This window comes from Malania oleifera, chromosome 2, assembly GCF_029873635.1.
Source record: "Malania oleifera isolate guangnan ecotype guangnan chromosome 2, ASM2987363v1, whole genome shotgun sequence".
Taxonomy (NCBI): domain Eukaryota; kingdom Viridiplantae; phylum Streptophyta; class Magnoliopsida; order Santalales; family Ximeniaceae; genus Malania; species Malania oleifera.
Window position 1 is genome coordinate 124,976,071 of NC_080418.1, and position 23,271 is coordinate 124,999,341.

The 23,271-nt window shown below is 36.3% G+C and overlaps 1 protein-coding gene across 2 annotated transcripts in view; it reads left to right on the top strand.

The window, feature by feature from the left end:
• Positions 1 to 1,675: 1,675 nt before the first annotated feature.
• The window catches only part of LOC131149133 (replication factor C subunit 1), a 72,176-nt gene continuing 50,580 nt past the window's right edge, over positions 1,676 to 23,271 (top strand). Inside the window, exons 1-11 of one of the 2 annotated variants that reach the window (XM_058099253.1) lie at positions 1,676 to 2,147; positions 2,319 to 2,441; positions 3,255 to 3,755; positions 3,854 to 3,921; positions 4,188 to 4,263; positions 4,345 to 4,406; positions 4,491 to 4,639; positions 10,755 to 10,921; positions 11,072 to 11,260; positions 11,376 to 11,497; positions 11,591 to 11,798. In XM_058099253.1, the coding sequence (XP_057955236.1) occupies positions 2,145 to 2,147; positions 2,319 to 2,441; positions 3,255 to 3,755; positions 3,854 to 3,921; positions 4,188 to 4,263; positions 4,345 to 4,406; positions 4,491 to 4,639; positions 10,755 to 10,921; positions 11,072 to 11,260; positions 11,376 to 11,497; positions 11,591 to 11,798 (1,668 nt within the window). In that variant the 5' untranslated portion in view covers positions 1,676 to 2,144. The remainder of the gene's footprint in view (positions 2,148 to 2,318; positions 2,442 to 3,254; positions 3,756 to 3,853; positions 3,922 to 4,187; positions 4,264 to 4,344; positions 4,407 to 4,490; positions 4,640 to 10,754; positions 10,922 to 11,071; positions 11,261 to 11,375; positions 11,498 to 11,590; positions 11,799 to 23,271) is intronic. The other variant, XM_058099254.1, reaches the window with a different exon arrangement.

Consider the following 23,271-nt stretch of genomic DNA (forward strand, 5'->3'; position numbering starts at 1 on the left):
CAGATAGATATACAGAGGTAGCATCAAGATGCTACAAATACAGTATTTACAGTACAGAAAGATAGAGTTATGGTAATTTCGAAATCATGATGAAAATAGTAAAAGAGTATATATGTTTATATGTATATAGTATCAGATACCTGAGGAAAGACACACAGACATATACAGATTACAGAGTACGGTACCATTACTAGATACAGATAGAGTGCAACCACATATCTCAGATAGTATGTGGGTATCGTCAGTCGTGCTCAGAGAGTATGCAGCTCCCCAGTACACTGGGTTGAGGGGGCCGGTTTGATGAGGTAGCAGCTAGTTCCGAGCTTAGGAGAGGATGCAGTTTGGCCGGACTGAGGTAGTGTAGAGTATGATGACTTATCTGGAGGGCCGACCAGATAGAGTCCCACCTACGGGCCGCACAATGCTGTCATGAGGGGTCAAATCATGAAGTACATAGTTCTAGGGATAAAAGCAGAGTTATGTATGTATGTTTACAGTTTTACAGTATAGTATGATATTACCAGTATGAATAGTAGAAAAACAGACGATATAATATGTTTAAATTTGTGAAAGGAAGATATGTTTTACAGATGATTTATTACATTGTAGTTTAGTTATTATTTTTAAAAGTATCATTAACTTAGTTGCCACATACTAGTAATAGCATATTTCCACTTACTGAGCGTCGACTCACCCCATTATTCTAACATTTTTCAAGTGAGCCAGTGAGGCGAGCAGATCAGTCTTGCGAATAGAGTATAGCTCTGATCACCCTGGTTATAGGGTGAGTTTTGTCAGAACGGTGTATGTTTTGGATAGATGACACTGAAGGGATATTTTTGTATATCTGTATATTATAGATTCTAGTATTGTACAGTTTATGTATAAATGGTTTTATGATTTGTATTTCGGCTGCGTAGGAATGTTTTTTGTATATATATATTAAAAAAAAAAAATTGGATAAAATTTTGAGGTCGTTACAACTCACTATTGTTAGGGTTTCATGATTTTTAAATTTGTTAAAATTATTATCTACTCTCATGTCTTGGCCTTAAGTCCCTATAAAAATAAAATTTTCTTTAACATGCCACTTTTGGATAATGTTAAGTATTCAAATTCTTAGGGCCATTTGGTATAATTAGAAAAAAATGATGGAAACAAAAATTTAGAGACCAAAAAAAAAAGTAAAATTTGAAAACTAGCAATTTATTTGCTTTAAAACTCGTTTTACAAATACTTATTTTTGTTTTTAAATAAAATAACAATTAAAAAATAGAAAAAAAACTAAAAAATATTACAACAAAAATAGAAATTATTATAATTAGTTTACTTAATTATTACACTTCAAAGCCCACTATTTAATGCTATAAGAACAATATTTTGTACTTGAAAATTGAAGGATAGCAAAAAAAAAATTTTTTTTTAAAAGTATTTATTCTTTTTCTTTTTTCAAACTTTATAAATTTGATGGATATTTTTATTTTGAGTATATCGGAAATCATTTTATTTTAGTATTAATTAAAAATTACGCATAAAAAATATGATTTAATTCATAAAAGCTAATTTTATGTAAATTATTATGATAATATATTACTAAAATAGATAAAACTATGAAATTTTAATTTTAATTTATTTAAAAAAATCTTAAAACTGATAACCAAACTAAAAAATAAATAACGTAAACAAATGCACTGATGAATGCGTAAAAATTAAAGCTCTCCCAATGCCCATTAGTCTGCGATCGTCTATCTCCCAGCCCGCGAAACGGAGAAACTGAACCCGCTGAGTTGACACGGTTCGCTGAACGCTGGTTCTGAGTTGCTGAAGGTCGAAACTCAAATCGTCCCATACAACACAAACCATAGCAGAGCGAGAATCGATGCGGTTCCCGAGACTCTCTCCCTCCCGTTTCATGTTCTAGACTAGGCAACAAGAACCCCACACTCCATTTCGTCTTAAACCCTAAACCTTCAACTCTGCATGTCCTAGGCACGTTACTTCCGCGCGCTACATCTTCCATGGGTTGTCCCAACTTTTCAAATATCGTGTTTTTTTCTTTGATTTCTTGCTCAGGTTGAGTTTGAACAGCTGAATCGTCGTAAAAGATTGCAGCATTTTGATCAGAAGTGGTACCAAGTGCAGAAATGGTGATTTGCCTTCTTTTGTTTTTGATTTTTGAATATTTTTGGAAATTTATATTCAATTGTACCGAACTTTTGTGCGTCTATTTATGATTTCCCCCCTGGTTATGTGATATATCTTGAAAGATTTAGCTTTGACGTTGTTCATTTGGGCTTTTCCTTGAAATATGCATGCAGTCTGATATAAGGAAGTGGTTTATGAAACACAATGACAAAGGCAATGGCAATGCATCGAAGACTGAGAAGGTCAATCAGGCGGCAGAGAAGCCTTCTCCGCCTAAAATGCAACCGGAGAATGCAGTGAGTATTTCTAATATAATTGGAATGACCTTCTTGTATGTAGGTTTTGCATAAAGACCAGGAAGAGCGAACAATACAAACGTTTTGATGCGTATTGTGTCTTTTACTACTTAAGAGTCCTCAAAAAACTTGAAGCGTGTGATTTTTTTTTTTCCTACAACCAAAAACGTTTTGGTTGCGGTAGGCTTAGTTAAGGGGAGTGTATTTTTACTCGTTACGGGTTCCAAATAAGAGAAAAGCATGAGATTCAAAATTTTAATTTGCACATATTATTGTTGTTTCTTAGTTACTGAGCAGAACATAAGGGAACTGCTTTTTCAATTAAATATTCTAGACTAAAAAGCATCGTGGTTGGGCTTCTTGTTTCCTACAAGTTGTTTCAAATCTAAGAACTTATTTTTGCCTGAAGCTTAGACCTTTATGCTCGGTGTGGTTGCAAATCAATTAGAGGAAAATCAGAGAAACACAAACTTGATTCCCTAACTGATATAGTGTCCAGTTTATGTCAAAAAAAAAAAAAAAAAAATGCAAGTCAGTAAAGTTTTGTACAGTAGGTGAAATAGCAGAACATTCACCAACTCTTAAATTTATACCACTTTCTTTATCTAAAAAAATTATTTTGTTTATCTTTTCATTAGTTGTATTGGTGGCCAAATGGACAAGTCCTAAACACATGCATTCAAAATCTAGCAAGGGAGAAAGAATGAATTAGCAGCCATGCTTTTCATAATTATCCTCTCTTTCTCTGCTGTATATAAATAAGGTTACATTTTGAATTAGATGTTTTTTTTTTTTTGGGTGGAACAAACAAAGGTGGAAGGAGGGCAAGAGGGTACAGGAAGACGGAAAACTAGCAAATATTTTGCTAAGAGCAAAGAAAAGCCAAAAGATGAAAAGGAAAGTGAGCCTGCCTCAGCAAAAAGAAAGACTCAACTGGGCAGTGAGGGGTTACCGAGTGATGTGAAATCCCCACCTGCAAAAAAAATTCATAAAGCGGGTGTTGTTGATGATGATGATGATGATGAGGATTTTGTCGTATCCAGTTCTAGAAAGAACACACTTGATGTCACTCCCAGCAAGAAACTGAAGACTGGTTCTGGTAGAGGGATTGCCCGGAAGGTTGTAGATATTGATGAAAACGATGAAGACAGGATTGGTGATAAATGTTCTGAATCTCAGGCCAAGTCTGGTGGAAGGGGTCGTGGTGGAAGAGGTGCGGCAGCGGCACCAGTTGCTGGGAGAGGCAGGGGTGCTGGACGGGGTGGGTTCATGAATTTTGGTGAAAGGAAAGATCCTCCACACAAAGGAGAAAAGGTGTGAAATTTGTGTGATTGTCTAAATTGGTAAAGTAAATAATATTTGTAGTTTTGTAGCCTCAAAGTTGATATTGATGCATCCTTATTGTGTGCCAGGAAGTCCCGGAAGGTGCTCCTGATTGTTTGGCTGGTTTGACTTTTGTAATTAGTGGAACACTTGACAGGTATTTCATTTTGTCATTATGAGGATTTTTGCATGCTTCTTCTAGTGGCAATATGTACATGAAAGTCTTGATATGTGTTTCTCCATCTTGATTGTTTAGCTCACAAATTGATCTTTAATATAACCTATGATTGCTGTCTCAAGTGCCACAAAGGTGCATCAAGTATAGTCAGGATTGCCCATCTCTTGATTACTTAAAAATGCGGTTAATTAAATGTCCACTCCAGCACTTGAGAGTGCATCTTGAATTTTTGGTCATGCACACAGTTTGGAAAGGGAAGAGGCAGAAGATTTGATCAAACGCCATGGTGGCCGTGTTACTGGATCTGTTAGCAAAAAAACGGTGATTTCATGCTTCTGTCTTGCTTTTTCTTTAAGCCCTGTTAACTTGTCATTAACATTGCCTGTTCTCATCTCATCACAGAATTATCTTTTATGCGATGAAGATATTGGTGGAAAGAAATCTTCTAAAGCTAAAGAGCTGGGGTTTGTTATCTCTGATTTATATATTTTAATTTCATGATTTCTTTATATATTTAAAATATATCTGCCTTTTATTTTTCTGTATAGAACTGCCTTTCTTACTGAGGATGGATTATTTGATATGATCCGAGCATCAAAGCATGCAAAATCACCAAAACAAGAAGAATCAAAGATGCGTGTTGACAAGGTTGTTGCAGCTTTGCCAAAGAAAAGTCCTAAAAAAGTAGAAGCTAGCAGTATGCCCAAATAACTTAATGCTTTTATCATATCATTTTTTTTTTTTGTTTTTTTACCTGCAGCATTTGATTAATTTAGTAATTTTTCTTGAGGACGCATGTGTCTGAGAGGGATTTTTTTTTTTTTTTTCAGGATCTAATGGTTACCTATATGTTTTTTGTTCTACTGTTTATAAATCCTCATGTATTTCTGCATTTGGGCTTTATTTTGTATGCATGTTGAAAACACCCTTGAAAAATACACAATTTTAGCTGTTCCTTGATTCACATTGTCATTAAGAACCTACTGGTGGAAAAATTGTAACATAGAATACAGATTATCTTCAAGATGGATTTTTTTTTTTTGTTCCCAACTTTATTGATAGCCCTCACTTATGGCGGAGGAATACCATGGTTACAAGCAAGACACATGGGATTTACAAACAAACTATCAAAACCATCCCAGCCATCAAAACCAATACATGCCTATTAAACCCCGTACTATTATCCAACTAAAATAATCTAAACAGGCCTATATGTAACCAAAACAAACAAACACAAACAAAAACAAATTCCCTGCAAAATGAAGTCAATTACCTGCAAACAAAAACCGGAGGAAAACTAAATGATGTCAATTAAACACGAAAGCTTGGAATGCTCATCTTGTCCATATGAATGAGACCTCTCATTCTACTCGGCAGCACATTACCTACAAAATATCTCCTCGTGTTACTTCCCTCGCCTTGACGAGCCTAGTAATCCGCCACCTGATTACCTTCAAGACAGATTGTTCTACTTCAGGGAGCACTAATGGGAAGATCCGTTGAGTTATCATCTGGAATGCAAGATTATTTTGCCTAAAGAGCAGTAATTGGAAGACCTTTTTAGTTAGATTTCGTGTTTCATTCAAATATGTGGTTTTCATAAGATGTTGTAACTATATTAAAAACTGCTCTGCATTCTATATCTGTTGAAAACTGTTTTTGTGTCTTTACATTCCATTACTTGCCTATAGTTACGTGAATGTGTAAGACCTAGCAAAATCATCACGAGCTGGGGAGCCTTGTAGTACACATGGGAATTTATTTATTTTTTAAATTTATATCTAGCTATTTACTTATTTTTGTATTTGAAGATGCTATTCTCAACGTCTTCATGTTAATGTTCTACAATTATCTTTCTGCCAAACATTATCATTTCAAGCAGAGAGTGGCTTGCAACCCCTTTAACTCTTGAGTTTGTCTTGAACATTATTTTGTTCAGCCTAATATTTAAACTTTAGGAAGACGTGATTATAATATTCTCATGTATCTGGTCCTTGACCAACTTGGTGATGAATTTTTGGAATGATCAAAATGTCTCTCTTGCTCTCCTGCTTGTTCCATTGTCTTCCTTTCCCATGGATTTGATCAAAGGAAAGTTTGGAGAAAATTCTCAAGTTTGTGTGGATTGAATGCAAGAGTTTCAGTATGTGTTTGGAAAAGGTCTGGGAAGGAGGTTTTGTTGATTTAGATGACAGATCCTGACTTAGAAGTTTGTGGATTAGTATCACTCTTTTGGGTGCAAGATGGGTGTGTCATTTGTCTTTGATTTTCTACATACTGGAGTGTTTCACTTGTTATAAAACATTTGACCAAACTCTTTTTAGGTGGTGATTAGAAGGAACCACAAAGGTTAGCTTTTGGAATTGGGAGGGAGTGCACTAGAGCAGCAAGAGTTACTCTTTATCTTCATTCCAGGTGGTTTGAGAGTGAGGGGTAGTGCAGTTTTGTTGCAGCTTTGGAGTCGATGGGTGGTATGAAGAAGGTTCCTAACCTCTGGATTGAGGTTGGGAATAAATCTTGATGACCCAGGTATGTTTCCAAAGTTGCAGCATTGTGGGTGGTGCTGCAGCACCTGTGGAGGTGTGTTATGATCTCTGGTGGTTGTGGCGGCAGCTGATAGTGCAGAGGACTTAGGTGCAGCTAGGGTTTGTGATGTGGAGAGGGCTTGCATCTGCGAGTCCAAGAGTAATGGAGTGGGCTCGGAGTTGGGTGTGCTGGGTATTATTCACGTATAGGTCAGATTTTGGGTACTAATGGGCTAGATCCACATAAGTTTAATGGGCAGCCCATGGTTTCAGTCAAATTACCTTCTCCAAACAGGTTCAATGTCCATCTCAGCCTTTGCAAAGATGGTCCTGTTAGCAATCAAGCCCAAAGCTCACGTAATTATTTTAATGAGCAGGTCATGGACTCAGTCAAATTCCTTCTCTGAAGCAGGCCCATTATCCATCTTCTACTTTGCTATATTTTGGGGGCAAAATTAGTTTTGTTTTGCAGTTGGAGAAGAACTTTCAGCTACTTAGGTAAGAGATTTTAATCCAGTGAGTCTTGAGGGCAGGAGTTGGTAAAAGCTAGATTTGATTCTAACAACTCGGGGAGTATGGTTGATGTTTTTGCACCATTTGTGGGGGAGGAAATCTGTGTAGAGCAGAGAACAACTAGTGGTCTGTTGGTGGTGGTGGCTGAATTTTTTTTTTGGGGGGGGGGGGGGGGTGGGGGGTGTTGGGTGCAAAGGACCAAGAATCTTGTGTGGAGAAGATTTAGGGTAAAATTGATGTTTTGGGGGAAAAATGTATTGGTATGGGAAGCAACTTTGACAAATTTAACAGCCAGTAGGTTTATGTTTGTTGGAAGGTGGGTCTTGAAATAAGAAAAAATATTTGAAGAGAAGCGATATTATTTTGGTGGGATTACGACAAAAAAATTTACTAAGAAATACAATAGGAAATGTGTGTAATGTGGATGAGCCAAATGTTTATAAGGGTGCTTCAACTGAGAAAAAGAGGAAATAGGGAAATGTCTCAGATAACGACACTTGGTATTGGTAGTGAGTTTGATTTGATGGCGGTTGCTTTTGGATATTCCCTACCTTCCCCCATGAGCGCGGGGAGGAGGCTACTAGGAAGGATTTAGAAGATTGTAATGAAGGATAAGATGAGCTTGCCTTGGGAAATGAAGTTGAGCATGATGATGGTAAAATTAAGGAGAAGAATGGCCAAAGGGAACTAGCAAATGTGAAGTGCTCTGTGAACTATGATGGAAAAGGTTCAAAGAGGGTCTTCCTTGGTTAGTTCTTGTTAGATTTTTATTTTTCTTTCTCTCTTTTTCTTAGGTTCCCATCCTTGTCTATCTTCTTTCTTAATATATTTTCTTATACGTATATTGTGAAATATTTCTGTTGAGGGGGACTTGGAATAAAAAATCGTATTCCTACGTGGAAGTGAAGTTTGGGCCATTTCATGTTGATGTTTTTGACAGGCCTTAAATGAGTGCAAAAACATGAGTGAAATTTCTTAGCAAATATCAACTTTGTATTGAATCAGAGAAGGGATTTACTTCATATTTCATTAAACTCAATCCATTTCTTGGCGAGTTTAATTTTGTATTGAATCAAAGAAGATATTTACTTCATTTTTCATTAAACTCGATCTAGAAAATGGAAAGCCTTCTTCCTTCCCCCCGGGTTTATGGTGACAATATGAAAACTATCCTAGTGGAAAGAAATCCTTGTTTTGGATGGGGAAGAAGTTGACCTCATCATGGTCACCGAATATAGGAAAATTTGAAGAATTTCCATCTTCATGGCAATGGAGGAGTTCGATTGGTTCTATGTGTGAAGGGATTTTTAGAGCAAGTAGCAACCATTTGGATGGTCTAGAAGAACTAGGAAGGGAGACAATACCCTAGTGCTTCAAATCAAGAAGAATGCCTTTGAATGCTGCATCTCTTTCTCCAAGATCAGCTTTGGGGGAGTTAAATCCATTGTTTTCCTCAGGGATTCAACTGAAAAGGCTAGAAAAAAGTTTCGTCTTGTAGTAGTAGAGTTAGGTCTTTGAACTGAACCTACCAAACACACACAACGCTTTAGGGGCTCTTATGGAGAGTTGAAGGCCTAACTTTAATATTTTTGGTAAAGTGTCAACCTTACATGCTATATGAAAGTCATGGTTGCAACGAGGTCCTGGGTACTAGTCTTATTGCTTGCCTTTATTGTAAGTTCATTAAAACACTATCAGGTTCCCAAGAATGGTTGTTATTCTTTTCTTGTTTATCTTTTCATGTGCAATTGGGCTGCAAATGCATTGGTTCACAATCTAACAACTTAAGCTTTTAGGTGAAGTGGCAATCTAAGAAATTCCTCTCTCATATGGGAGTTATGGCCTATAGTGATTATGGAAGCAAACCTGACCAACTGTCATTAATAAACTTTTTAGTTTAATGGCACACGCCCGACATAACATATGTTCATAAGAATATTTAACAAGATTTGAAACTACAAAGATTTCATACCCTGTGATTTATTTAATATTTCGCATCAACTAATGATTTTAATGTTAAAATTTTCACCTTTCATTTTAAATCCTATGATTTATTAAATCTCATGATTTCAAACTCACTTGATAGGTATGTTACCTAAAAGGAAATGTTGTTGTGCACATTATATATTTATTTTCTTTCCCTTCCCCAATGTCCTATTAATATGAAGATGACGCCACATTTTGATGCAACTTTGTAATTTCTTGCTTTCAATGTAGTCCTCATGATTTCTTCTTGCATGTGAAGTAATATTCTCTCCCTCTTGTGGTGTATGTTCTCTCTCCTTGTCTTTGTGCATGTGCATTTATTTGATATTTGGGTTTTATTATTATTATCATCTTTTGTTTGTTATAATTTCATTAATGTAGAAACTTTGGGACACTTATTTAAGTAAATTGCATTTTAACTGGCAAGGATTGGTTATTTTCCCTTAGAAGAGCACTCCCTTTGGGATAGTTTGATTAGAAGCAAGTATAGGATGGGTGAGAATGGATGGGGTATCAATGGTAGCTGAGATGTTCATAAGAGAGCCCTTGGAGATCTATTCTCAAAATTTCCCATTGCTTACGCCTCACATTAAATTTGTGGTGGGGTTGGGTGCTTGGATTCAATTTTGGAAGATCTGTGGTTGGAGAATGATATTCTAGTTTCATCTTTTCCATGTCTCTTTTTTTTGAGCTCAAGGCAAGATAGTATGATTTCTTTCTTTGTGGTTGATTCGAGTAGCCCTTTGGTTTCTTGAAAATTTCATTTCAGAAGACCTCTTAGTGATAGAGAACTGTTGGAACTTTCATCCTTGTTATCTTTATTGAACAACTGCCATCTTTCTTTAGCTAGGGATACTTGCTGTTGGGCTTTGGATCTTTCAGGGTTATATTCTTGTAATTTTTTTTTTTTGAGTTTTTGATCCATTCTAATTCTTGTTTTCCCCTCTATTCATTTATTTGGAAGGCAAAAGCTCCCCCAAGAATTAAGGCTTTCATTTGGCTGATTGTGCTTAATAAAATCAATACTAATAACCTGTTGCAGGTCAGGAGACCTTTGAAGGCCTTATCTCCATATGTATACGTGTTATGCTATGTGAATTCTAAAACGATACCTCATTTATTTTTACATTGTCACTATGTTTGGAGAATTTGGAATAATTTATTTGGTGTGATGGGAGAATCTTGGGTTTTCAGGCATCGGTGGAGGAATTGTTGTCTATTTCTTTTGAGGGGTTTGGTAGAAGGAAAGAGAGAATGACGCCATGGAAAGGTGATATATTTGCTTTGTTGTGGGGATTATGGTTGGAGCATAATGCACCTATTTTTTAAGGGAGAAAATTGAATTGGCAGCTGGTTTAGGAGATGATTCATTACCTGGCTTATTTATGGTGTTCAGTTGAGTTTTTTGGATATTCAGTGAATTGGAGGAATCTTCTGTTCTGAATTTTTTTTTTGTGTGTGTGTGTGTGTTTTTTTTTTTCCCAGTCTTGTTTTATTAGTTTGTTTTTTTTCTGGATTTTTCCAGAATTTTGATGGGTGACATTTTTTCTCCTTTTTGTGAATACTATTCTTATCAATGAAATCCCTTCTTTTGTTATATAAAAAAAAAAAACTAGCAAGGATTGTTGGTCGTACTCTATATATTGAAAGCTATTGGGACCTTGACCTGTTCTTTAATGTTTTTGGGTGCATCACCATAGTAGCTTAAATATTTTAACAAATATAACTGTCGTATGCTTAGTATTGACATTTTATAGTATAATGCATTGCAAAATTTATTTCTTTCAGAAGATCAAGTGTGCAACTCTCTGGCAAAAAGTGTAGCATCCAGAGGTTTGACTCCAGGTTCCTCTCATGCCAAGCAGAAAGGTCAAGCTAGTGAGCATGCTTTTTTGACCTGGACTGAAAAGTATAGGCCTAAGGTTCCAAGTGACATTATAGGGAATCAGTCACTGGTATGTTTTGTAGTTGAGTCAGTTACTAGTATCTGTGTGTCTGTGCCTGTGAGTCATTTTTATCCTTCTGCTTTTGCAGTTGGGTTTAATCACACGTACCTCAATCATGTGGAACATTGCTGTTAAGATTTTCCATGTGATGATGTACAGATGAAGCAGCTTCATGATTGGTTGGCACACTGGAATGATCAATTTCTGCATGCTGACAAGAAGGGGAAGGCAAAAAGGCAGAATGATGCTGGTGCTAAAAAAGCTGCACTATTAAGTGGAACACCCGGAATAGGGAAAACTACGTCAGCAAAGTTGGTCAGTCAGATGCTTGGTTTCCAGGCAACTGAGGTAATTTAGTTTTCAGTAGGCATGGATCTGGATCATTATGGAATTTCATCAATAATTGCTTTGACCCTATTGCTTTATTATCTTTCTCCTTTGTGAATCCATGGATGTCATCTAGGTAAATGCCAGTGACAGCCGTGGCAAAGCTGATGCAAAAATACAGAGAGGACTTGATGGAAAATCCGCAAATTCTATAAAAGAACTTGTTAGTAATGAAGCTTTGGGAATCAACATGGATCGGTTGGTTTGCTTTATTTTATTTTTTAAAGGCTCCGAATCATTAAAAAATATGAATATATTTTTCATGTAAATAAGTGTTTTTTGAAATTGCAGGTCAAAGCATCCAAGGACTGTGTTGATTATGGATGAGGTTGATGGCATGTCTGCTGGAGATCGAGGTGGAGTTGCTGATCTTATTGCAAGCATCAAGATTTCAAAGATTCCTATTATTTGTATCTGCAATGACCGTTACAGTCAGAAGCTGAAGAGTCTTGTGAACTACTGTCTACCTCTCAACTTCCGGAAACCAACAAAACAACAGGTGTGTGTGTGTGTTTTTATTATTTTTATTATTTTTTTGGGGGGGCGGTCACAAAAATAAATTTATCAATAAAGAAGAAGAGAATAGAGAAGGGAGAACAAAATGTAAGGAAAATTACAGTCTCTCGCTCTGCTCTGTTGGCAAATCATTCCAAGAAATACCCCAGAAAAAACAAGGTGCTAAAGCCCAAAGGGATGCTATACAAATTTTCAATGCCAAGCTGATAATATGGCGTAACTTGATCATCAAAGATTCTATGATTCTTTTCCTTAAGCAGAACCTACTGGTTATTTAGTCATTTGGTATTATTATTATGTGTTGGAGTTTTATAAGTGTGAGTTAGTAAGGGTATTATGGTCATTCCCATTGTACTTGACATATATTATAAATAGAGGGAGAGACCTATCATTGCGATTATGTCTTCCATTTTACCCAATTATTCAACAGATTGCAAACCAAGAACATTGCTGCAAGCCTGCAACACCTGTCCTTGCTTACAACTATCAAAATCCCAAAACTTAATTCTAATAATCCACACAGAGTTACCAGACTGATCCACATCTCTGGATCTCCCTAAAAATAGCAAAAACTTTACACCAAAGTTGCATCTCACTTGACAATGATTAAACAAATGATCACTTATCCCATTAGACACTTGGAATGTTGCATATGTCTGAACAGAGTGGATTTTTAGTCTCCTAACCTGTTACCAACCATTGTTATATCATCAATTGTTTTCTTTGATATTATTATGCTTGTTTTCGTATATACATGCCCGATTCAATTTAAGGTTTTGAGAGTTTTCCTATTTTTGAGAGATGGGACTTTTCCCACTCTTGGGTAGAATTTATTTTTTCAAAAAATATTTATTTGAAGAAATCCACTTCAGAATATAAAAGAACAGAAAAAGAATTATATATAGACAGAACTGCCCTCCAATCACGCTGTAAATCTGAAATAGACAATCCTTTAAAACAATCAGCTGCAAAGGCCCACGATGAAGCCAAGTACTAAATCCTATCCCAAAGCATAGACAATAGACAGACATCTTTTTTCCCGTGAATATGCATGCATTCTGCTCCTATAAAAAAGTACCCATAACAGAGTAAAGAGCTCACACCTCCTCCACAATGCTGTGCCATCTTTAGTTCTCCCAAAACCTGGAAAGGGATAGCCAATAGATCCTCCACTGATTTTAGACACACCAAATTCTCCCCAAATAGTCCAAACAAAATTATTCCGCCCCCTCCATGAGAAGGAACAATGAAGGAACAAATGAGAGACAGATGCTGAATATCAAAACATAAAGAAGAAACATCTGCTGATAGCCTGATAAAGCCTTAAAAGGCCTTGTACTCTGCGACAGATTGTTAGGTTGGAGATTAATGTAAGAATTTAAGAAGCTCGACAACTGATGGACAAGATGGGCTTGTGGCTGATCTGGGGGGGAAAGAAATTTGATTGGATGACATGGTAAAGAAAGGTGAATAATGACCTGCCTGAATTAGGGAATTGGCAGTGTTATGTTTTTTTGGATAAGAAAAACATATTAATAGAGAACTAGCAAGGTATTTAGAGCGGAGAACAAGATGTTCTCCAAGTAGCAAAAAAAAAAAATATACAAGAAAATTTCAGTAAAGCTGTCCTCCAATTCCTTTGAAGGTTGGGATGGGATAAACCTTCAAAAAACACAGAAAGAATGGTCCTATGAAGAAGCTAAGAATACTACTCTGTTCCATAATAAACTATGATAGGTTGGGTGATCCGTGAAAGGTCTTGGTTCTCCCATTCCTCTCAATCCAAATGGTCTACAAGATAGCAAAAACTGCGCTATGCCATAAAGCCCTTCCCTACGCTTGCCAAAGCCACAATTACTCATAAGCAAGAGATGTCACGCAAGCTTCACCAAAACAAGAAAACAGAGCACTTCAAAGATGGGTTGCCACCTGATAATGAAGGAAGAGGTGTGCGTTTATTTCATTGGACTCAGCACATCAAGCTCTTATTAGGATTGAGAGAGTTGTTTGATCTTCTAATTTGAAGCAAATCATGTGTTTTAATCTTATCGAGTGTCACAGTCCAAATGAAGGTCTAAATCTTAAAAGGAACCTTTGCCTTCCAAATGTTGCGGCTCCAACGGAAGAAATTGGGGGAATGAGTTTTTAAGAGGTGAAGGAGAAAGGATTTAGTAGCAAGGAAAAGGAATACTTTTTAAGTATCACCTTCCAATATGGATGATTGAATCAACTTAATGACTAAACATTTGAATCTCTTGAATCTCTTAGAACTATCTAATTTCTGTCTTGTTTTTCCACTACAATATTTTTTCAGAAATTTCCCCCTATTATTCCCAGCCCTCAATTTATTTTATGGGTAGTTTGTGGAATTTTTCGAAATATTTGATATTTTGATAAAGCAGAAGCATTTTTGAAAGAAGCTATTCAGGAACAGATGGAAGATCCCACTGAATTGAATTGGGTCCATGAGTGGGTTGATAACCAACTTCTCTTTAATTGAGATTCCTAGAAAAAACAAAATCCCATCACCACCCCCCTACCCCCATGGACAGACAGTGGCCTGAAGAAAAGAAAGGGCTCATGGGTGGATTGCGAAGAGCGGAAAGGTTAAAAAGACAAGGCACCATCATCCCCAAAGAGTTCTCACCCACCTAAATGTCCTCCCAAAACCGAACATTGTTGCTGTTGCCCACTTTGAAATGGGTTAGAGGAAAGAACAGACAGGCATGACACAAACTCCTATGGGTTTGCATGAAAAACAGTTCCACTTCCTCTAGTATCCCACCCATTACAATGAAGAGATTTTAAAGAGTGGTTTTCTTATTTAGTTTTGTTAAATTTTTTCTCTGCTTTTATTTTGTTGAATTTTTCATTTTTTGAGGATTTCCTGTCCTCTTCTAGGTCATCATCTTTTTTTCTCCTATTAACTTTTTTATCTTTTGTTATATAAAATATGCATGCCTACTTCAGTTAATCATGGTCCTCTCTTTTGATAAATTTGACTGTAGATTATAGAAACTGCTTGTGATGCTTTTTTTTTAATTCCATTTAGATGGGAATTCAAAATGTAAGGTTGATTTTTTCCCCCCCTTAACGTGATCTTAACGTGAAATCAGTTTGCCAAATCTTACAAATTATAAGATGGGAATTGAATCTTCTTATTCTTTGAGAGGAAAAGAAGAAATATCTTCAAAGAAGTACATTAAAAAAGAGCATGAGAAATCATCCTAAGAAAGAAAAAAACAAAGAAGAAAAAATTACGCTCCTTTAAAACAACCATCTGCAAAATCCTAAAGCAAAGCCATATTTTGAATCCTATCCCACAGAAAATTTGAAAACATCCTTTTTCCCCATAAATATATGAGCATTCATCTCCAACCCAACATCCCACAAAACAGTAAAAATCCCACACCCCGACAACTACAAACTGTCTCTCCCCTTCCAAGCTATAAAGTAACTAGCAAATCCTCCACCGAATGGAGACACCCAACTCTCCCCAAATATACTGAAAAGCTTATTCCAAACCTCCAAAAAAATGAACAGTGCAAAAAGAGATGAGAAACAGATTCTGAAATATTTAAATAGATCATTACTAATGTTTGCCTGGATGGAGATGAAATAATGTTGGCTCAGTCCTAGTAGTGGTAGATCCTTCTGTTTTTGTTGGCTTGGGTTTGTTTGTATTGAATTATAGAAAGTATTTTATTTTATATATGAGCTACTGGAGAAAGGAATGGTTCTAAGGCTTAGTTTGGTTTTGTTATAGCTGACAAGAAGGAGCTTTTGAAAAGGAAACAGTGGAGGGAGCTAATTCAAGTTGTTATAGAAATTGTTTGCCCCTGTGAAGCTAATCTGAAATGTTGGACAGAAAACTAAAAATTGGCTAAATTGACCAAAATTGACCTCTCATTTTCATAGATGTGAATAATGCATGTGTAATTTGTAATATTGAAGGACCTTCTACAAAAAAGACAGATTTTAAATCAGTAGCTTTTAAAAGCTTCAATTAATAGATCTTAAAAGCTTCTCAAAAAGGTGAAAATTTTCTTTTTAAGAGCTCAAAAACCTATTTACCAAACATGTCGCACCCGACTTTTACCTTGAAAAGAAAAAAGTTCATTTTCAGCATAAACTTATCAAGAGCTCTTGTACATTCTTCTCTTTCTAACAAAATCTTTGTTTATATATATATATATAAATAAATTTACCAATGGTAAATTTTGCTTGGAAGCAAATGTATATTGGCGTTAGAGTTACTCATGAAAGCCCATGGAAATTCATTTGATAGGTGCTTCCTCTTTCATCTTTCTCCATTGTTGTCTTGCACCTATCTCTTCTTTTATGGTTGTTAATGATGAGATTATATGTTGGAACTTTCATTTCCATAGAAATCTTAGTGAGAGTGAAGCCGTGGAGCTCTCTTTACTTCTCAAGATGTTGGAGTCATTTTGTCATTCTTATTGTGGGAATGTCAGGGTTCAAAATTGGTATTCTTCTGGCATCGTTTCATGGAATTCTTTCTGTTCTCATGTGTGTCAATCCTCATACTCTTTTCCTCTTGCAAAGTGTTTGTTGAAATCTGAGGTTTCATCTAAGATTAAGTGTTCTTTTATTTTTTTATTTTTTATTTTTGTTTTGATGCTGGATGGCTATTCTTAACAGAATTGGTAATATATCGTAAGATTTTATGAGTTTTGTGCTCCCTAATGTGTGCTTGATGTGTCATGAAAGTGGTGAGACACGTGCTGACATCTTTCTTTATTGTTATTCGGCTTGGTCCTTATGGAACGAGTTTTTTGGTACTTTAGAAGAGAGTTTGGTGCTTTAGAGGATTTTTTTTTGATTGATTGAAGAGGATTTCAGAGGCGTAAGGATGCGAGGAAAGTTTGGTGATGTACTGGTTTTCCTGTTTTCTGGGTGATTTGGCTGCAGAGAAATGCCCGGGGGTTTGTTTTGCTGTAGATCATTTTGTCTGGTTGCTTTGGGAGTTCTGGCTTTTCTGATTTGCAGCGAGATTGGTTGATTCTGGTAGCTTGATTTGATCTTTGTATATGATCTATTTTTTCTTTTTTGCTCTTTTGTTTTGCTTAGGAAAATGTCTTATCCTCCTTGTATAGTCCTTATTCTCTTAATGAATTTTCTTTTTCTTTAAAGAAAAATATCATCCAAAAAAATGTTACACTTGCCATAAGCAGGGCCTGTGGGGGTAATTGGATTAGTTTGAGTCAGCTAAACTGATGAGTGGATTTGTTATTCCCCCAAAATAAAAAATGGTTGAATTTTAATTATTGTGTGTCAAGGTGGCAAGGGGAGTTTTAGGTTTGAAAGTTATTATTTGCGGATGACACCATCATTTTCTGTGAAGATGACCCTTTTCACATTCTGAATCTGAAATAGCATTCTAAGCTGTTTCACGTTTGAAGTTAACCTCGAAAAAATGAAATTATTTGGATCAGCGACAGTTCAGGAGGACCTCTCCTTGCATGTCTCTTGGGGTGCAAATTAGGATTCTTCCCTATCAGCTACCTCAGGTTACCTCTCGGAGCCAGATTTAAAGATAAAGGAGTTTGGGACCCCTATATCAAGAAGTTCGAGAAAAGGCTAGCAATATGGAAAAGGAATTTTTTGTCAGAAGGTGGGAGACTCACCCTTATTAAAAGCACCTTGACAAGTCTTCCAGTTTACTTCATGTCACTCCTCCCACTCCCAATTTCTGTTGCCAGAAGATTGGAAGGGATTCAAATGAGGTTCTTTGGGGGGGAACTTGGGGGCGGAATTCAAATTCCACCTGGTCAAATGGGGCTTGGTGAAACTACCAATCAGATCAGGTGGTTTGAGTTTAAAGTCCCTTCACATCTTCAATAAATCCCTTTCTGGAAAATGGTTATGCAGATTCATGATTGATAAAGATCACCTTTGGTGGAAAATTGTTGCAATCAAATATGGGCTTGAGCACAGTGGGTGGATCTCCCGGGCAGGCTGAGGACCACACGACACAGGTGTGTATAAATACATTACGAAGGGCTGGAATGACTTCGTCTCTTTTATTAGAGTTAAGGTGGAGAAAGGAAACGACATTTATTTTTGGCATGATGTATGGAATTATCTGGAGGCTCTCAGTGTCTCATTTCCAGCCATTTACAACATAGCTTGTGATAAATATGCTTGCATAAGTGACCTTTGAGCATCAATTCAGGGGTTTTTCTGGAATATCCCCTTCCATAGAAATGTGCAAGATTGGGAACTCCAATACCTCACTGATTTCTATAGTCATCTTCATAAGATCCAGCCTCATAACTCTCATGACCTTCCTGTTTTGTCCTTGGACAAGAAGGGGGTCTTCACTATTGGATCCTTTTACAGGAAACTTTTTATCCAAGAGTCAAACAACATTCACTCCCCTTTGTCTCAATTATGGAAGAAAACTGCCCCAAATAAGGATGCCTTTTTCACAAGGGAAGCAGCTCATGATAATTTTATTTTGTGTTTGGAAAGAGAGGAGCACAAGAATTTTCAAAAATTCAATCTCAATGCTTCAGTTTAGCAAAGAGTAGTGGTTTATTGCTGTTACTAGTTGGCATAGTGGACTTCTAGCAAATGAGTTTAATGTAATTTTTTTGATTTTTATGACACCCTTTAGGGTGGTTGATTTCTTGTACTTTGGGCTGGCATCCCCTTGATGCCTCTCAATATATACTTTCTTTACTGATAAAAAAAAAAAAAAAAAAAAAACGTGATAAGGGGCAGTTAACAATACAAGGTTCCATAATAAATTAGCTATTAGTCCTTGAATTCCAAAATTTCATGTTTCAAGCCCTAAGGGACTCACTGGCTTTATGCCTGTCTCCTCTAGGAGTTTTTTTGTGGGTCTCTTTTGTCTCTCTCACCCCCCAAAGGACTAATATAAACGAAATCTCCCTCATTAAAGTCCTCCATATGACATACAAGATTTTTCAGTGAATTTAGATCCATTAGAATATGTGAATTTATATTGGCTAGGAATGGGAAGAATACCTTGTTGAGAATTAGAAGTTCCCTGATCGTTCAATAGAAGTTCTTTCACATAATCACGCACCCCCTCATTAGAAATTGAATCACCCAGGATGACAATTGGATTATGTAGGAACTATGCTCAAAGATGCCTTCTTAATCAAGATTCAAGTCTAACCTCGTCGTCAGTGTTCTTCGTGAACACCAACCTGTGCTTCTTCAGAAAACTTCTTGGGACGACCTTCCCCACCTTGATGCTGTTCAAATCAGGAAACAGTTCCAAGTCAATTTGAGTTCTTAATTCATTGAAAGCACAACTTGAGTTTGTAGGCAAAAATTTTCCTCCCCATGGATTCCATTTTCTGCAATCAGCTGATCCAATAACAAACCCTTTTGAGATTTATGCATACTTCCCATTTCATGTTTTGAATTGAGATACAAACTTTCATCTGTCTTGGAAGCTTTAGAGGATTGCGATTCACTCCTTATGGTAGACAAGAGAGAACATAGAGCGTGTTGAACGGTAATACTTGTTTCTGACAACTTATTGTTCAGTTGCTTCGCTCGTTCCTTTCCTTTTAACTTCCCTAAGTTGTGCCTAAACTCCTAGCTACTGAATCTTCGAAACAAACTGGATATGAAGAACTGCTCTCTGCCCTTCAGCAATGACATCGACGTCCTCTTTTTCTTGATGGGCCTATTATATTTATTAATTTCAACAGTGAACTTGGCCAGACCCAACTCAGCATACTTGTTTGAAACCAGCCTTCTTGATCTTGGCAGGCCTCTCCTTATAACATCTTCAAAATCTCCCAATTGACTTAACCAACACTAAACCCGCTGCTTCATTGGGCTCAGATCGCTTTTCCTTCTCAATCCACCTAAACATAACCTTTGTCTTGTCAGGCCCATTAACCGAAGGCCCAACATTAGTAACCCTGTTATACTTAAAAAATTCAAGTTGTGGTATCTTGTCCTTCCAAATCGCAAAGAAGGAACTGATTCTAGACAATCCTGCCCTACAGTTCCAGATGAATATTGGTGGTAGCTCTTAATTTTCTTAAAATTTATTTTATTGAAACATGTCTGATTCTGTAAGTGGAAAATTCAAATGTCTCTTTTCCAATGCTAGCGCTTATGAAAAAAATGAAAATGACAAAAGCCCAGCACTCGGTTAAAAATAAAATAATAAAAGTTATTTTTGTCTAAAAAAATATATATTATTTTTATTCATGATTAGTAGTTAAATCTATGACAAGAAATATTAATTAAAAACTTTGATTTATTTAATAGCCTATTAATTTTGCCAAATAGTTATTCCCTTTGTAGTTGAGAAGGCTAAAATTGAAAAACACCACTTATTTAGATCTTAGATCCTTCATACCAAGTAATTGATTAATTTAGTATATAGATTCAGTGACTGGTTGAAGCTAACTTCAAAATTGGTTCACAAAATCAGATTGAATTTAATGTTGAGCACTTAACACTTAATTTTCACCAAATGCCTCCATAGTCTTGCTAGTATCCGTCTTTATTACTTTTCCTCTTTATTATTTGTCTATTTTTAGGATTCCAGTTGGCAAAGCTAATAAGCTTGAGAAAATTATCAGAGATTTTTTTTGGTCTAGGTTGGGCAGAAGAGGGATCATTTGGTTGGTGGGAGATTGTGTGTAGGTCTAAACTAGATGAGGGCCTGGGTCTTGGTAAGGCGGTGCCTAGAAACACTATTATGGCTAAAGGCGGTTCCCCTAAGAAGAGTCCTCTCTTTGGCATAGAGTCATACAAAGTAAATAATGGCTTGCATGTGAGTGGGTGGGATGCTAATTTGGGAACTATATGTTCTTCAAAAAGCCTATGGATGTGTGTTTCTCAGATTTGCCCGGCCTTCATTTCTCATACTGATTTTGTTTTGGGTAGTGGTTCTCAAATTAGCTTTTAGGAAGATATTTGGGTTATACTGCTGTGTCCATTTCTTTTCCTTGTCTTTATCTCTTGGCTTTGGAGTATAATGATTTTATCTTATTTATTTTATTTTTGATTCTGTTGTTAATGTCTTCCTGAGATTTCCACTTTCTCAAAACTCTAAATGGTAGGGAAGTGGAGGAGTTTTGTTCTTTGTTATTGATTTTTAAAGCTTGATATACATTTTTGGCCCACAATCTAGCTCTTGTTTGGAGCACCTTAAAAAATAAGTACTTAATTATGAAATGTACTTAAATTAAGTACTTGTGTCAATTAAGTGTTTATTTAAAGTGGTAATCTAACATGTATTAAAGCTGGTTAGCTGGAGGTCCTGGGCTCTATTTTTGTTGCCTGCATTTGCTGTGTCATGTTTAAAAAATTACTATATTCCCTGTGATAGGTGTTATTTATCACGTGTTTATCTCCCCACGTGCTGTTGGGTTGCATGTGCGGGGGGAGTGTTAAAGCTTGATATACATTGTTGGTCCACAACCTAAGAACTTAAGCTTTTAGGTAAAGTGGTAATCTAACACTGATGTTGGAGAATTGTTGTCCTTCCTTTAATAGGGATAGCCATTTAGATTCTTTTGGGGTTTATGCTTGCAAATCTTTCTTTGATCTTTTGACTGGTGCTAATATCTTCATTCTGCTCCATAAAACTACTTGGAAGGCCCAAATTCCTTAAAAAATCAAGGCTTTTATTTGTTTGGTTGTTCTTAAGAGAGTTAAAATCAACAATCTGTTGCAGAGTAGGAGATTTGAAAGGCCCCTTCTTTTGATGTGTATGTTTTAGTAGTTCAGAAACAGTTTCTCATCTGTTTTTGCACTGTACAGCTGCTTGGAATATTTGGAATAATCTTTTTGATCTTTTGGGGAGAAAGAAGGTTTTACCCGGAGTTGGTGGAGGATTTGTTGGTCATTTCATTTTATGGTTTTAGCAGAAGGAAGCAGATGCTTTGTGGGACATTCAGTTTTTGTAGTTCTATTGGGTTTATGGCTGGTAAGTATTGCTCTTATTTTTCCTGGAAAAAACTTAACTCCTCTTTGTTATGAGAAAAGATTCATTATTTAGCCTCACTTTGGTATGCAACTGCTGGTTGCTTTAAAGGAGTGGAGTTTTATGATATCTAATGGGATTGGCTAGCTTTGATGGTCTAGTTGCTGTTTCTTTTATCCTTGTTTTTTGTTTTGTTTTGTTTTTTTTAAAAATTTTTTTATTAGGAAAATTTCTTATTCTATTTGTTGTATATTCTTTCTAATATAATGAATTCATCTTCTGTTATTAAATTGAAAATTCATGTTTCAATTAGCACCTCTTTATGCTGCAAGTATGATGATGGCTTAGAGGAACAATAACAAGAGATTCATCACCATTGAAAAGAAATCTTTTGGATATTGTTTGGTGGTTTTGGTTGGACGGAAATGCTGGAATCTTCAAAGGTGTGGCTAGTACTAAAAATTTTCTTTGGAGTATAGTGGTTTATCTTGCATCACTCTGTGTGTTGGCAAGTAGTTTCTTTCGACATGTTCATTTGGAAGACTTACATCAGGATTGGTCCGTTCTGCATCATTGAGTTATTTCTGTTCCTTTGTAAAAGGAAAGGAGGATTTCTTATTCTCATTTTTTTTTTCCTTTTATGTTGTTTAATACAATTCTTTGTTTATTTAAAAAAAAAAGTCTTCTAGCTTCATTCTGGAGGGTGAGAAGGAAGATCTGATAAAAATTAAGTGTGGCCGAGAAGGAGAATTTCAATTTACTGGGGTATTTAGGGGTTTCTGAAGTGCTGTTGAACCCTTCAAATTACTTTGGCTTGCAGAAGGAAGGGGCCAATGGTTCCAAAAGTTGAGGAAAAATGACAGATCTCTCTTTATTAACCAACTGCAAATCCAGCTAGAGTACGTTGGTGCTTGGAAATAAATAGTGGAGAAACATGATTAGTCATCTTCCTAGCAGGTTTCAAAGGAAAGGGATGGTGGAAAATCCTTTGTTGCTGTCTCCAGATATGTGCGCGTCGAGGGAAACTCTGAGGATGTTATTTATTCATTTCTACACTTTTCATTTGCATGGGGTTTGTGGAATACTCCATTTGGAGTCCTTGGTGAAGTGTGGGTCTGTCTGAAGTTTGTGGATGAGCACTTGGGTATTTATTTTGTTGGTTCTGGGAAAGTAAAGGATGTTGGAAGCTCCTTGTCTGTTTTATGGGGAATTTGACTGGAAATAAATGCTAGAATGACAGAGGCTGTCATAGGATCTTCTTTGGGATGATGCAGTATTTGGCTTCTCTTTGGGTTTATAATGCAGGCTGTTCCAAGGACTGTTGTTGCATTGTTAAGATGAATAGATGATGCTGGTTTCTATTTTTATTTTTTTATTTTTCAATGTTTATGTTTGATGACCCATGTTCTCCTTTTGTGCATCTTTTCTCCTCGCCTTTTCAATAAAGTTTCTTTTTCTACTAAAAAAATCTTTTGTTGCTTGGAAGAGTGGGCAAAACAGCGTTGAA